At 41.6% G+C, this 16,934-nt stretch overlaps 1 protein-coding gene across 2 annotated transcripts in view; it reads right to left on the bottom strand.

Moving 5' to 3' along the window:
* The window catches only part of WASL (Wiskott-Aldrich syndrome like), a 50,804-nt gene extending 35,534 nt beyond the window's left edge, over window positions 1-15,270 (bottom strand). Inside the window, exon 1 of one of the 2 annotated variants that reach the window (XM_027894738.1) lies at window positions 14,843-15,270. In XM_027894738.1, the coding sequence (XP_027750539.1) occupies window positions 14,843-14,956 (114 nt within the window). In that variant the 5' untranslated portion in view covers window positions 14,957-15,270. The remainder of the gene's footprint in view (window positions 1-14,842) is intronic. The other variant, XM_027894737.1, reaches the window with a different exon arrangement.
* Window positions 15,271-16,934: the final 1,664 nt, after the last annotated feature.

The following is a 16,934-nucleotide window of genomic DNA, read 5'->3' as shown; positions in this document are numbered from 1 at the left end:
GATGAATGCCTGGGAGACTGCTGTTTTTTATTTAGTTTTGGCAACAGGCAATTGCATGATGTTTGCGTTTACTTCTCTCCTGTGCCTCAGTTTCTTCATTTGTGGCATGTTAATAAAGATCTCTACCTTCATAAAGTGCTTTGAGAACTACTGATGAAGAAAAAAATATTATGTTGCCACAGACAGAAATAAATTATTTTTGGGGGGTGTGCTATGTGTGTGTCTACATTATCTTCTCTGCTAATAGCAAAGGTTAAGACGGGTTAATTTCCACATCACTAGGGTTATTTTTCTCCCCAGCGAATGAACATCAATTACTACGTGATAACCTGGTCACTGCTGTTTTAGACAAAGAAATGGAGATATTCTTTTACCACAGGATACATATGCCCCTTGAGTAAAGCGACATTTATTACAGTGAAAGAATTTCAATTTTCTCTGCCTGTTGGTGGCTTCCTCTTTGCAAGCACCTGCACTGCACTTACCAATGTGCTGTGGAGGTCAAAAGCCACTTAAATTGACCCGTGTGCAAGCAAACTTTAGCAGTTTGGAAGCAGTGGCACAAAAAGGTGGTCTTATACGGCCAGTTCTATGCAGATCTCAGGCATAAGAGTTATCATGCATTTCCATTTTGGACAAAGCATGGCTTCACGTTCTTCCTACCAAACTTACTGATGCTTTTATAAGTCACCATCACACTTAATTTTTACACACTATATTTAACACTTGATTCTTAAGATGAAAGAATAAAGAGTACAAAGCACATGACTCAAAACTTCCCACCTACCTGGCTTTCTCAGTGGTCTATTCCATGATAACCCTTTAGCAACAACAACCCCTGAAGTCTCAGTATGTAAGGATTGAAAAAATATAGGATGACACACCCCTCACCACCCCTGCCCCCCCTCAAAAAAAACCTAGTTTTGAGAACTAGGCACACTACCCTAGTTCTGACACAGCCCTTCAATAAGGGCAGTCTCATCACCCCATACATCTAGATTCTTTTACAAAGGGCTCCTTCTGAACTTACTACCCACTATCTGAAAATAACTGCACAGAGGGCTGCTGAATAGGAAAGCTCCTTCCCAGGAGCTAAAATTCTTCTTCTGTATCTCCTTAAGGTGCCAGAATGTTACTTATCATGAGGTTGCCTGCTCTGCTGGACACAACCAGAAGAGCAAAAACTGTAAAGAATCTATTTATTCACAGTTAAAAGGGTGCTTATATGACAAAAATGTTGTAGAAAGAGGGCTGCAGGACATATTTTTCCACTGCACTCAACACTTTGGTGCCCATGTCCAGTCACCACTTTCCAGTCAAAGAAAAAAAAAATAAAAATCACACAGTACTTCTTTTTTCCTTCAGTGCAGATCTGGCAGTTCTAATGAGCAACCATAGGCAGAAGTGAGGAACAAAGGGGCAGTGATATTGTTCTCAATCTTTTATTCTTTAAAATTCATATGTTTGGATGGATCAGAACAAAAGCATCCTCATTTGAAGATAATTACCTCTCCATAACTGCTGCGTTCCTATTTGTAACTTGTGAACATTTTTCAGCAGCAATAACATATATGTTACATGAAAAATTAAAAGTATGTATTCACCTGAATTTACAGGTAATATAAAAATTATTTTACTCTACTTACAACAGTACTGAAGTAGTACTATATCTCATGTAAGAAAAACAGTTTACATTAAAAAAAAAATCAGTATTTATTAGATCAGTATAAGAGTTTAGAATCCATAGAGTCACACCAATATAATTAACATGAACACAGTATTTTAAGATACTTTAAAAACTCTTAGGACAAAAAATACTTGTTCCAAAAAAGATTTAAAAGAAGTATTAGGTCTGAAACTGACCTTTACTCTTTTTGCCTAAAATAATGAAATACAGCAAGTTGAGTCAAAAGGTAAACTTTAATGAAAAACATTTTAAGATGGCTTTGCTTGTGAGCACAGTGAAGATGAAACACTAACGACAATCAATCTATATTGCACTGGCAGTCCAATTAGCCAGTATCATTACCCTAATCAAGCACCAGATTTGAAAAATTATATGCATCAGTTTCTGAACTACCGCTCTACAAGTCTCCAAGTGTGTTCAGGAGCTGACAGCAGCTAGCATGCTCAGTGTCACTGGTTCTTGCTGCTTGGGAGAACTGGCAACAGCTTTACTGTCAGGTCAAATGTTTGTCACTTTTCAGAAAACCTCCACTTATGCAATGATAAGTTACAGTGTTTTATGACAGTAGAATCAGCAGGTATATTGTTACACCACACTAACATAATAAAAATGTGCATTAATACTAGTAATAACCATTAAAATGGGGGGAAAAAGTTATTAATGACATACTGATTATTTTTTTCAGATGTATAACACCTTTGGAAACAAGATATTTCTCCTAAGGTCACTGATTAAACTTAAATCCCAATGACTCAAAGCAGACATTGGGTTTTAAGTTTTTGTACAGATATTCCCTTCCTTTGTGCTCAACTAACTACACCGATTGCTCTGAGCACCTGAACAGCCTCAATCTGTTAGTGTAGAAACAGAACGCTCTTAATATTGCGTGTATGAAAGATAATACCAGTCCCAGGAGTATATACTTTAGAAAAAACAAGCTGATTACCCAATTAAGACAGAGTTCAAGAAAAATCACATCCTACTCAAAAGGCTTTTACATGAGCATAGAAATTCTCCCAATCTTGGAAGAAATTATCACAGCAGTGGGACCTACGCAGCAATGCATTAACGGGTTGCTAGAAGTTTAGTATGGTTGTTTTTATGAACATCAGATTAAAGGCTATAAAACTGGGTCCTTGAAAGACCTAGAAGTTAAACTGCCAGAAGCTTCAACACTGTGGTACAGATGCTTCCTATAGGAAAATGGTGATGGACTGTGCCAGTCACTCAGCTGAACCTCAAAGAAGCCGGTGGGGGGGGGGAGGGGGAGGAATCTTGATTTCCTGATAGTCCAGTATGCACTCCTGGGCACATGGACTATTTACAGAAGATGAAGCAGATTTACAGGATAAATTGAAGGCTAGCCAACCTCCCCAATGGAAGTATCACACTGAACATTTGTTAGAAGGCCACTGCCATCCACTATGTGGTGTGCAATATGACACACAACTTCTCTATACTAGCTAATGTGGAACTAAGAACTCTAATCTGCCAATTCCTATGTAAAAGCTTCAGTTCTGCAACAAACACTACAGTCCTCTGAAGAATTCCAAAGTCAAAGAAATTACGTGTCTGTCAGCCCACTTCAGGACTATGTTACTCTGACAAACCAGGGCACCATGCTGCACTTAATGAAGTGCCCAAAGCATCTGAAGTGAAAAAACAACCTTCATGATGCATGGCAGACTTCCGTATTGATGACTGGTTTGTTTATTTGGAATAAGCCAACTATGTAACATCCTTTGCTAATTCAAACTTGCATCACAGTGATACTGTTTGTATGTGGTGACCTGGGAGAAATTATTTCCAGCCATATTGGTACTGAATCATTTCATGGTTAGAACTATTACTTCAGCCAGAATTGACATGCAGGCCTCCATCCTGAAATAAAGACTAAAAGCACTCAGCTTCTAAATCCATGACAGATTGCTATCTTCCTTCTGCTCTGAAGCAAATGCTACCTGCTGTGGGAGAGAACTTCTTGTACAGCACTAAGGATCACCAGGGGACCAGTTCCTTCTAGTGTTGACTTATAAAAGTGACACTGGGAAAAAAAATATGGCTTGAGGGGGAAAAAGGGAATCACCAGACACTAGAGGGGACAAAAGTATCTACATAACTGAGGCATGCAAACACTGTCTAACAGATCTAGTGGGCACAGAAGACAGAACTGAAAAGGTTCCTGAGTTCGTACCTCTACATCCCAGACAGAACCGATGATCAAGGTGAGATACCAGAACAGACAGAGTATTTGATAATTAAACTATCATTAAATACACTACATGCCTTAAAACTGTCTCTGGAGCTCAAGTCAGAAACAAATTGTTGCATTTGAACTGACAAAAATCGCTAAAATGCTCCAAAATGCAGCTTCAGGTAAGATTCCAAGAGAACTCAGGACATCCCTGGAGTCTCTGAAAATGGACAGAACTTTTCTTTAATTATTTACAATCTACTTATCAGAAAAGCAAGCTCTATACAGGAATACATTTTCTTCGTAGACCAGTGCTCTGAAACCAAGAAGTGAAGTAAAGGAAATGCAGCATCCTTTAAGGTCGTCCTTGCTGTACCTCATGCAGTCTGTAGAAGCACAGCTACAAATTAGCTACATTTCCTCACAAAACTTTTTTTCCTCTGAAATCAGAGGAGATCAGAAACATGATGATATCAGTAACAGATGCACTTAATAATTTGTCCACTGCAGCAGGTTGCTACATGTACAGGAACACTTTCATTTGCTGGAAAATTCTAGACACCTGCATTTTCTCAAGTTTCCAAAAGCAACTTCTAGGAGCAGAAAGACAATATCGAATTTTGTTGCTATCGGGAAAGCTAGATCTGACTTTGACTTAATGTCAAAGCAGACAGTTATGAGCACAGCAGCAGGGCTGACCCTTATTCTGTGATGAATATGCTACTAACAACACTAGAACAGACAGCTCACATCTCCCCATCCCCAGCACCACAGTTGTTTTTTGTCTCCTGGCAGCTTCCACTGCTTGTGCAAACATTAGTTACTAAGAGCAGGGCCACTTTCTGGGTATGGTGGCTAATGGTACAGCAGAAAGCACATCTGCACAGAGGAACAAACTCTCTTACCAGTACAACACAAATTGGGTACTGATGGTCCTATACATACCATGTATCAGGAACTGTGTTTACACCAAACCCACGCTCATTATTAATTTGGATGACTACTTGCTAGCACTCAAACCTGTGCCAGGAAGCGTGCCAATAAACTGAACACCATGGACAGTCATGGGACCGTGCCTGAGCTCATGCTACTGCCCTACCTCAGTTTGCTAGCATCAGTGTGTTAGCACAGCTGGTTCACAGATCAGAGGTGAGAAAAAGGACAAGGTGCATCCTTCTGCCACCAAACTTAAAAATGTGCTGTATACCTCCCACTTTGAGGCTGTCGGTTCTGGTTATGTGGGACATAAAGGCATGATCCAGACAGGTATGGCCACGATGAGGGATGGACTCCGCCATCATACAGTGTGAAGCAGAGCAGCAGCATGAGTACTTGTTCCACAAGCAAATTTCATCTAAACAATATGAGGAGGGCAAAGAAACAGACAGGATTACTTGTGTAGAGGTAGAAAAGCCCAGAAATGTTCAAAGAGGCTATTAAGGAAAAGTCTCAATGAAGAACCAAAACATTCAAAGAATGACACAAAAATATGAACTGAAAACCATGATATGGAGATCTACATATCCCAGCAAAATATTCAGCACCAAATCCATCTCCATGCATCCTAGCAAACGAAACTGTAACACAGTTACAGGTTTATTGCATCTAGATGCTTGAATCAGTAAGGTAAGGAACGGCATGCTCTGTGCAGAGATACAGATTTATGATTAGTCTCTCAAGAACAGAAATACTGGCACCTGGAACTGATATGGACAAATCTCTTAGAGACAAAACCAAAATATTTTTAAGGAGATAAATGGTTTGTTGAATCACTGCTGAGTTCTAGAGATCAAGTGCAACCGGCACTTTCTGCTGCAGTCACACTTTAAGACCTTGCATAATTTTAAAGTTCAAGCTACACAAACTGAGCACAGTGCTAACAGTACAGTTTAGGACAAAGAGATCAACATTGTTTAAGAAAGGTCAAAATGACAATACCTATTGTAGGGCTAAAAAATACTGGTTGATGTAACATTGCAAAAAATTAAGCCCAAACCTGTATTTTTTTTTAACTGTTAATTTTCAAGTTACTAAAAATATAAACACTAATAAATGTGCGCTCAGTATAAAACGAATTTCATATCTGAAATACTCTCAACCACAAACTAAAGCAAATAAAATAAAAAACAGTACTATGTTTTATTTATAAGAAAATACTGCTTCCTTCTTTGCAAATGCAAGGGGAAGCTTTTGCCTGTGGTATTGCACAGAACACACACCACTACAGGATGTTCATAGTTTTCTTCCTCTTTTCAGTTAACCACAAAAATCAAGCACAGTTTTACAGAGTGCAGCCTATTTGGATGCCTTTGTGTATATTTAGTGTCATAAGCCAAGTGATGTTTCTGTTTGCTTTGGCTGACTGAGGGGGAGTAAAGGGAAAAAATGTCTACTTACAAAGAATGACCACATCTTAGCTGTGCTCAGAGAGAGCTGTCACATGGTTAGAGGAGCAGGAAATAACTTACAGTTCACTCGAAGCAGGACTAAGCAATTCTGCGGTTTCAGATCTGAGCCTGTAGAGTTGCTGAAGCTGTATCTTCCAGTATACAGCTTCCTAATATAGCAGCTTATGAACTGGAGAGCCTGGTCCTCCCGGGAGAAGCAGCAGTGGAGGGTGGAGCAGTGCAAGAAGCCTGAGGAATACCATACTCCGGGTTTTGCTTCCCCCTCTGATATCCACCAAAAGTTCTCTTGCCTATAGTAATATTAGCAATGACTTTGGGCAGTGAAGATGGAATAGGTGAGAAATGTGTAATGGCCTTGGGCTAAAGCATACTACGTCCACTGCAGCTAACAGCTGGCCAGCACAGAGACTCCTCTCCTGTCTCTTTCCTTGTGCAGTGCACTGCTGAGTAGAAAACACACGCCCTGTCTATCCCTGCACTGGGTATGGACAGGACTACATGTCTGATGAAACACAAAGTTCATCAGTAAGAACAAAGCAGTTGTGGGACTGTTAAGTAGAGGAACTAAAGGAGTAGAGGGAAGAACAATGAGGAGGAGAGTCAGTCCTACCTGGAGATCTTTGTGCAGATTATGGATGCAGGGGCTGAAAGAAGGAAGGAAGATCCTGGAAGCACTTGAGGTACAAGGGGGAAAGAAGAAGTAAACAGAGGAAACCCTTTTGCTGGGACAGGACAGAAAACTTGCTAAAAAAAGGTAAAAAGAGTATGTGTGATAAGAGAGGGCAAGGAGATTCTGATGAAAATGGGGACATGAGATTTGGAGGACAGAGGACACTGTACAAACACATCAGCAGGATAGGACTTACAAAAGAAATAGTGTTTAAATCGATTCCTAAAACATAATTGTCAACTTTTTAGTAATTGGCTGCATAAAAATGTTAAAGATATTAAAGCATTATTTCCTACATAGAATCTAAAATTTTTTTAAGTAGATAAATTACTGTTATAAAACATACTAAGGAGATTGTAAAATATCTGTTACTTTTCTTTATCCCTAACACAGAAAAATATTAATTTGTACAACAAATTAATACTAATTTCTTTTGTTATCCACTACTCACATACATATAAATAAATCTCTAGGCCAGTACCTTGAAAAGAGAGAAAGCATTTACAATTTACTGCTAAACTCCCATTTTCAAATATTCTTGTTCTCCAACAAGAGACAGCAAGACAAGTATTAGGCCTTGTTACTTAATCTCAGCAAGGGTCTAAATTTTGGGAAAGCCATTATCAATAACACTTGAAATAAATACAAAGGGTTTGCAAAAGGGTTTGTAATCTCAGAGGCAAGACTTAGCTTTACATAATTAAGATTTCAAATAATTAAATACAGTTTTCTCAGCTGTTCAAAAAGGTAAAAGCCATTTTCTTTTGCTAGGTTGGTGTTTCTCAAACTGTAGACATAGTACCTTCACATACAAAATATGCTTATACAGGAACATACCTGTGCTCACTAAATTCACCATTCTGAAGCTGCAGTGGTGAATTAACGAGGGAGATAAAGCCAAAATAACAGATTTGCACTGAAGAGAAAGGAGATGAATGCAGGGGAATTCTGAATTACACATAAGATTCTGAAGGGAAAAACGGTGTGTGAAACCATCTCACAGAAATGAAAACACAACCTTGATTAGCAAGCCTTAGGGTGATCTTTCAGCTTTAAGCTAGACACACTGGAAAACGTTTTAAACTGTTTCTCAGAAAATGTAAAAAGAAGAAATGCTGTCTTAAGAGTGAGGATTTAAAGAACAGCCAAACAGTAGAGGGAAAACTGCCTCACCAATGTAGGGATGCATGTATGAAAGCAAGTGCCTAAGGTGTGCTGCGATCTGCAGATCTGTCAGTATGTTGTGGAGCTTTGCAGCAACAGTTTCCTTGCGAGCAATGATTACCTCCACAGAACATTATGTCTACAGGAACTGAGTAATTCATTTAATGAACTCATTCCAGAACCATATACTCTTAACACATGCATTCCAATTTGAGATGCCTGAAGTGTCATTCTCTGCACAAAGAGGTGTCAGCAAAATTGTCTACCTTTAACTCATGGGTATCTGAGAAAACACTACTGAATTTGGAGAATTAATAAAATGAGAAGCTTTCTAAGAAAGTGTCCTCATGACTGTTTGCATTGCATCTTTTCTTTTTCCATTTGGCCCTTCTAGAACACTGCTCCTTCATGTGACGATCACAGCACACTTCAGGATCTTCAAATTTAACTGCAACTGTCTCTGAATAAACTGCACACCTACTGTTCCCATTTTATTGCTTAGCCAGCCATAAACAACATGTCTGGAAGCCACAGAAGTTAGTGTGCCAGTGTACCCAAGCAAATACCTTGAGAAACTAAACTGTCTTCTACAGTAACTGAGTCATGTCCCAGTACAGCAGGTTGTTTAAAACCTCTCATGAAAATACACTTCTAGTTCCACTAAATCCACTTTGTATGATTTACTGTTACAAGGAAAACAAACTGTCCAATAAAAAAAAAAAAATCCTTCTGTGACCCAGTAAGACTTAATGTCAGCCTTTCTTGAGGAAATTGTACCCTAACCTACCATAACTAACTCTCTCTAGTGCCTATGACACATTTTCGTTACTTCCTGTATTTTATTATCTAGGTATTAGGTCATGAAACCATAAGTCTCCTGCACTATACTAAGTTTTATTCCTGTACTACAAAGATTCCTCAAGAGACAAGCCTACAAAACATGCTCAGTGGAGCACAAATCTTACCACACAGCTTTAAGTCAAGAGCAAACTTTCTCAGCAAACTGAGCATTCAAAAGCTCCACAAATCCCATCTACTCTGAAGACAGTTCTGTCTACAAAAGGTTGATGACAGAATCGGGTCTTTTGTCACGTTGGGAAATGAACTACAGCCAAGTTCCTAGGTCCCACTCACTCATCATATACAAATCACTTTAATGCTTCACTCCACCCACTCCAGCACTAAGCAATTGCTGCCACTGCTGTCACCTGCAGCCACTACTAATGCCGGCAGTGGATGAGTTCTTAATGCTGGCACTACTAGAGACACTAACAATGGAGAGTAAGGGTCATAAGCCCTAAAGAAAAAATGAGTGAGTTTTTTCAGGGGGAAGAAAAAGAAGAAATTTGAGACCTAAAATTAGAACACTCCATTATGATGTTTTTACCCTGAAATTTCATGGTCTAAGATGGAACTTACACATTTTACTTGCTACAAATTTGGTTTATACGAAATCTTTGAGAACCCCAGAATAAATAATCACAGAGAAAAACGTTCTAGTGATAACAAATTCAAAACAGTATTTACAATTAGATAATGCCGAGAAATCACATCAATCTTCCATTAAAGGAAGAACAAAGTAGTCTTTATGTTGACATATTTGCATGAAATAGCAAAGTCTCTATCTTCTAATAAGAAACTACCTCTTCCTTGGGTGTTCTCTTAAGCAAGGGGTATCTGGACCTCTTGGTGGAAATCTTGTATTCAAAACATGACTGTTCATCTGAATCCTACATTAAACCTTTGCCATCCTCTGAATTCCTCTTAGCTGCGAAGAACAATTAAGTTACAACACAACAGCTTGCACCTACAAATTGGTTTTGTACTGTTGTATACGTACACTATAAGATTCCAGATCTCTTTTCAGGAGCACGAGTGGTACGCTTGACCAGCTAATTAACCATGGAGATGCTGAGAGACTTTTGGCACTTTACCTCAAAAACAGAGAAAATATCTACAAAGACACTCAGAAAAGAATTTAAGAGCGCTGAAGACTTTAATAGAGTGAGACACTTATTCTGTGTCTATCTCACTAGATAACCTTCTGTTTAGTAATACATAATGCTTCACAGCAGAGATACAAACCAACTGTAGAAGGACTTACTCTGCATGTCAAGACTCAAATTTTTGTGTCTAGCACATGAGGTACAAGCACAGTCAGGAGAGATTTAACCACTACAGCCACTAAAGCAAAGACAGAAATTCAGCTGAAGTTTTTATCTAAAAGTAAGTTGAACAGCAGAAGATTTAGATAAACAACAGTGAGGTTTACTGACAATGTTGGGATTTTAACATCTAAATTTGTCTCTTACTGCTGAACCAAATCTCATGAATTGTTGCTTTGTCTCAAATACATACAGCTACGAGATGCAACAGCATTCACAAGTGGTCTCAAAACATTTCTCATCCATGGGTAAATAATGTGTTTACAGCATAGTTCACTGCCTTAGCTTAATAGCAAGCTGTGAGGAAAACAAGAACGAGAAACATTTTATGATAAGGACAGTGGCTGAGCCACTTGCTGAAGGGTCCGATATGACCCATTACTGTGAAAATCAGTTTTGTAGGCACAGGTTTGGTTCAAAGAAACTGTCAAAACCCAATGTCATTTCCTCTACAATGGAAGATTATTGCTGACAAGTTGTTTAGGGAACTGACTCTAGTGGATACCAGTGAGGCATCTGAAGATGTTACATGTCTTCTGTAGAACAGGACAGATCTCAAAAGATATCCAGGAGTAACTCTCAATGCTCTTCTGTTCCACAAGATTCTGTCCTTTACACTCTGTCTTACTCCTCCAAATTTTGTTTGAAAAAAATGCAAAGATGAGAGAATCACCACTGAACTGATGACTCCGTTCTACTTATGTGTATTGGAGATAAATCTTTTTTAAACCACAATGTCAACTTTCTTTGGATGTACGGACTGCAGCTTAAACTCAAACTGAGAAGTCCCAACACTTCTCAGGCATGTAAAGTTGCCCATTACTTTAAAGTGGACTGCAGGTTTGGGCAACTACAAGTCTTAGTTCATACTGTTTTCATGTGCACAACTAATCTTACAGCTCCTTTTCTGATAAAACCTTTGAATCTTACCAATTAAGAGCTGTAACTGCCATTCAGGTTTTTATTTTGTTTTATCTCAGCTATTACTGTAATTTGTCCTTTGGCTCTGATACATAAACTTATTCTGGTCACATGCAGTTTAAAAGCAGCCAAAACAGTTTTCTTAGTTTACTGCTGTGTCACTTCTCTTTTTCCATTCTTCAGCAGTTCCTGTTTACCATATCAACCATGGCAAGATCTTACAAATAACAACATATTCCCAGCCTTACTCACTACACCTTATCCAAGTGTTGAGATCTGCTTTTAAGCAGTATAAAATATCCATACTCCATATGATCTACTTCTAATGCAATCAAGTACATACTTCTCTTGTTTTCCTTCCTAAGGTTTCTCAAAAAATTATTTCTGCAGAATAAACTAGTTTTTCCTCAGTGACATTTCTCAATAATATTAATCATGCAAATTATAAAAGTTACTTCCCTATTACAAATTAATGGGAAATCTAGCGCTTGCTTTTTCTTACGAGACTCATTCCTCAGAACAAATTTAAAGTAACTGATTTGTAACTGATTTACGCAAAAACTTCCAAGTTTGGCATAATTACAAAAATATTTCATTAATATGCACAAAAGTAATCTCATAGCTCACCTTACTGTAAGTTTACATAGAATTTTATTTCCACATTAGGATAAAAAAATAGTTAAACTTTCTACAGATAGCAAATTTTACACCTGACCTAGATAACAAATGTCACAAACCTGAATGAAAATTAGTGACATGCCCAAACAACAATGGAAGTCCTAAAAGGATACTTTACACTGGATACCTGCTGCAAGTAGTTCTACATTTGGATTTATATTTTAGCCAAATTAACTATAGTTGCAGCTTTGACTATCAGTGAGTGGCTTGATTTTGGAAGCCTGATCTGTCATGGGCAAAAGGTATTTTGATTACTTATAGATTCAGATAAACATTTTACAGATCAGCAAGTTGGGGGTTGGGGGGAAGAGAGTAAAAAGAAAAAAAAATCAATTACCCTCTCTATGTACACTGGCCTACTAGTCAGTGAGATTCTCAAAGTATCAGTCGTAGTCTGGAAAATGGTATCAACCTCAGCAAGACACAGGACAATGGCTCTTCACCACCTCACCCACTTCCAGGTAATTTTTGTATTTATCAGTCATTACTTAAGATGCCATTGAAATTATGTCAGTTTTGGAGTTCATCCATTGTTAAGTGCTCAATCAAAATTATACTACTTGATAAATTCTTTGCTTTTCTATAGAACAAAACTCAGGTAGCTGAATCCTTAATCAGTCAGAAACAGAGTCAAAAGAAAGACTGACATAAATCAGGTCCAGAGTGCCATATACTTTCTTAACCAAGCCCTTCAGGCCTGAGAGCAGCACTATGCCCTCTGTAAGAGCTCTATAAATTATTACTACAAAGAGCATCTAGGATCATAGTTTAGTGTCTGAACTGTTACTCTGGTGTTCGTTGCAGTAGTGATCTAAACATGAGGTCTATTCAAACAAAAGCTAAAATTATATTGATGTGGCAGATGCACATCCCATCCAGCAGCCTCTCCATGCCCCACAGTGACAGAAATACCACCTGTAGCAGCCAGAGAGCCCAGACATTTCAGCTGATATGAAAGCAATCATGTAGTGTCCTACAAAATTCACAAAATCTTCCTTCCTTAAAGAGCAGCATTTACAGTCTGAAGCTTAACTAATGAGTAATTCAAACACGGATATTAAGAGATCAAATATCCTGTACATTACAGCAAAAAGATACTTATCAGCATAGCATGTTACCCTTCAGTCAGGCTAGAAGGTCAAGAGTACCAAGCGGGGCTCTGACAGACACTGTGGATTCAAGTTATACAGCCAAAGCTGTTATCATCTCCAGGTGCTCATCCCACTTCTCTGACAGACACTGCCCTCCAAGGGACAGAGATATTCAACCTGTACATGAATTTCTGTCTTATGCCACGCAGGAAGCCAAAATGCCTGGTTAATCATCTCTAGAGCTTCAATACTCAAGTCCTCATGATTGAGTAAAGACCCTCAACTGTGGTAAGATGAGCCTATGTTTGACTTAGAGAGCATATGGGGCTGGGGAAAAGAACAGACCACGATTAGAAGGACCTCATTGGAAAGTCATCCAACATTCAGAGTAAACCATTTGAATGTGTAGTTTCAAGCAAGCCACGTCGAGAAAGCTGCAACCTGTCACAAATCGCACAACAACCAGATCGCGTGAAGCTATTTACCTCCAGTCTGCTTTCAACATACTATTTATGCAAAAAAGTTGAGAACTTGAGTAGGTGAGTGTTACAGCTGAGTATAAAAAAAAAATTCAAAATGTGTTCACTTGACGAGAAAATCAAAGTTGTAGAAAAAAACCCCTAGAAATCAATTTACACACACAAATTCATGCACTATTTTTTATATTTAGAGAAAAACTGGCACTTCTTTCTTTTTTTAGCAAAAAAAGCTGAAGACATAAAATGTATGCCAGTTCATTTAACTGAAGGTGGTTTTTTATGAATCCATACTTTTCAAAACACATACTTTACGGTTCCACCTTCTGACATGTTTAACTTACAGCATCTTATTTAACCTACCCCAATGTAAATATTCTCTACTTCCTGTTCAGTTGCTGCATCTTACACTTTCCTTGCAACAGTCAGTTTGATCAACAATACCATTTCAAAGTCCAAAGAGTTATGTGAAATCATTATGACTACACAGATATCCTGCTTTAAGTCACAGTTTTAAGTTCATGAAACACTCTTGACAGCTTTATAGCAAGTGCCTAACAGTATTTTAGGTACTGGAAACAGAACATTAGAAGACATAACTTTCAGTGGATTCCAAAAAGCAGCACTTTTTCAAAAATACGATTTTTTTTTTTTTAACCGATTCTTTTCTAATATAAGTGCTTAACTTTTGAAGCCTTCAAGTACTTCTTTAAAACAGATAAGTACAGCTTTGGCACAGTTTTATATTAACATGCAGGAAGGTATTCTGAATACAAACTTACTGATTTAGAAAGAGGAAAAAATGCAGTATTTGAGTCACATCAGAGTACACGAACCTGTTGTTTAGGCTAAGAAAAGTACAGACTAAACCTAAGGCAGGCCTAGCACTGATACGAGCCTGCCTACAACTTCGTCAACACTGCTTTGTTGTACCGCTGGTGCACCTGGGGCCCGTCCCAGCCTCGTCGAGCAATGAGACTTGTGGAACCCCGAGCCCCGCGGCTGCTGCCTCGCCGCTTCCCCCCGCAGCGCTCGGCTCAGCTGCAGGGCCGGGGGAGCTCCATGTCGGAGGGACAGCGAGGCGCCGAAGGACGGCGCCCGCAGCGGCATCCGAGGCGGTCTCGGGGCCGCCCGGTCAGGGCGAGGCCGGGCCCGGCGCTCAGGGCCACCCGAGGGGCCGCCGCCGTGCATCGCCCCCCGCCCCGCCGGGCCGGGCGGGCAGCGGGGCCCGGGACGGGGCGGCGGAGCGGGACGAAACTTCCGCAGCCCCAACTTCCCGGCGCCCGGCCGGGCTGTCCTCACACGCCCCCGCTCGCCCCGGGCCCCGGCCCGCCGCGCCCGGCTGGGGACGGCGCGGCGCGCCCCCCGCCCCTCGGGCCGGGACTCACCACGCATTTCTTGCCGAGGAAGCCGAAGAGGCTCTCGTTCTCCTGCGGGGTGAGCAGCAGCGAGCCCACGTTGGTGACCCGCCGCGGGGGCTGCTGCTGCGGTGCGCCGCTCATGGCCGGGGCCGGCCCGGCGCTGCCCTCGCCACCCTGCGACCGATGGCGCCCGCGGTCCCTTCCTCCTCCTCCTCCTCCTCAGCCGCCGCCGCCGCGGCCTCACAGCAGCCGCATCGCGGAGCCTCCCTCGCGGAGTCGGGCAAGGAGGGAGGCGGGGAGGGGCGGCGGGGCCTCGTCCGGCTGCCGGTCTGCGGGGAAGGCGCCGGGGAGGGTGTTCCGGGGATCCGGGAGCGGTGCAGCCGCGCCGGAGCCGCTCCGGCCGGGGCCGATCCCGATCGCTCCCGCCCCTAAACTTCCAACTCCGGCCCGGCCCCGGCGGCCGCGCGATCCAACATGGCAGCGGGGGCGGGCGAGACCACAGCGCGCCGCAGCCGGGGGGGGGAGCGCGGCGAGCGCGCGGCCGCCTCGACCATGCGCCGTGCGGGGGGAGAGGGGGGGAGTCGCCCTCAGTTCCCGCCCCCGCGGTACCTGCCGGGCCGGGATAGGGATAGGGATAGGGATGGGATAGGGATAGGGATAGGGATAGGGATAGGGATAGGGATAGGGATAGGGATAGGGATAGGGATAGGGATAGGGATAGGGATAGGGATAGGGGCGCCGTGAGGGGCAGCGCGGCCCGGACGCCGCCGGTGCTGCGGGCGGGGGGCGTGGGGAGATCGCCCGGAGCGCGAAGGGGCCCGGCAGGAGTTGAACGTCCCCGGAGCGTGGGGAGTCCGGGCGGGCCTCCCGCGGGTGCGGGAACCAGCGTGTGCTGGAAGACTTTTCACTGTCAGCGGAACCCCACATAGTTTGTAACTAAAAAAATCTTTCCTCCTCTTGAGGCAGAAAGGAAGCTGTTTCCCCGTGGTTGGCGGCGCGATTGCCCAGCCGGGGGTGTCACCCACCCCCTGCCTCACTCTGCCTGCCACAGTCTGAGGTGAAACACCTCGAAATAGGGGTAGGCACTTCAGGCACTCCGGGGATCAGCTGCTGAGGAGAAATCACGTACACAATCAGCAGCCTTTGTCGGACGGATTTCTCTTTCCCCTGCTTTGCTTAACAGCAAATAGCTGCGATGGAGATTGAAGACCTTTCAAAGCCCAAAGATCCAGAGCGCAGCTGTCCTATGCCCAACGTGGCTTTCAGCTGCACAAAATGAGTGTTCACTAAGGTGAAAACCTGATATCAAAATGAGCGCTTTGCTAGTTTTCTGTGGTTTGAGGTGAATGTGTTGGCTTCTCATCCTCTGATAAATGATTCTGGCAGGTGCTAAAGCAATCCCCCCCTCGCAATTCACTTGGTATTGTAGGAAAGAACTGAAGAAGCACAGGAGGAAAATCTGGGGACACAAGTCTTCATACAAAGCTGTACCGGCTTCTCTTCGTATCTTCCAAAAATCAGGCTGGAACAGATGTCAGCCCCTTCTGCTTTAATTCTAGGCCCTTTTGCCCTTGCTTAAGTGCCTGTAACTGTGTCCAAAAAGAGTAAGAAGGGAGAATACAGCAGAAAATCTTGACATTGCAGCATTAAAATAATTTGAAATGCATGCATATACAGGACTCCTCGGTCTGCAGGTGTCACAGAAGGGAGTTGGGTCTTATTGTAAAGCAAAATAGTAGGAAACTGCTTCTAAAATACTTCTCAGCAATCCTAAGTTCTTCAGCTTTACACATTTCTCTGTATAAGTATGTTCATATTTTAGTGGAACGCGAAATATTTTAGCTATAGAATATAGGCAGCATTTTTTTTCCTTGCAAATGCACATAGAGATAAAACAAATGGAAGTACTTTACAAGATACTTGATATTTTGTGTGATTTGGGGGGGGGTGTTTGTTTTTGGTTTGGATTTTTGGCTTTTTTTTTGGAGAGGGGTGCATGTTTTATTTCATAAAACAAACAGTTATTGTATAGCCAAAGCCATTTTGAGGATATTTACACACCTCCCTTGTGTGGCCATAGTGTAAATATCTAAAAATATAGTATACTTTTGATGGATAA

This window comes from Empidonax traillii, unplaced genomic scaffold (genome assembly GCF_003031625.1).
Source record: "Empidonax traillii isolate 1590-97213 ecotype Southwest subspecies unplaced genomic scaffold, ASM303162v1 scaffold441:size580623, whole genome shotgun sequence".
NCBI classification, from domain to species: domain Eukaryota; kingdom Metazoa; phylum Chordata; class Aves; order Passeriformes; family Tyrannidae; genus Empidonax; species Empidonax traillii.
Note: the sequence above shows the minus strand (reverse complement) of the source record. Positions and strands in the feature narration are given on the sequence as shown.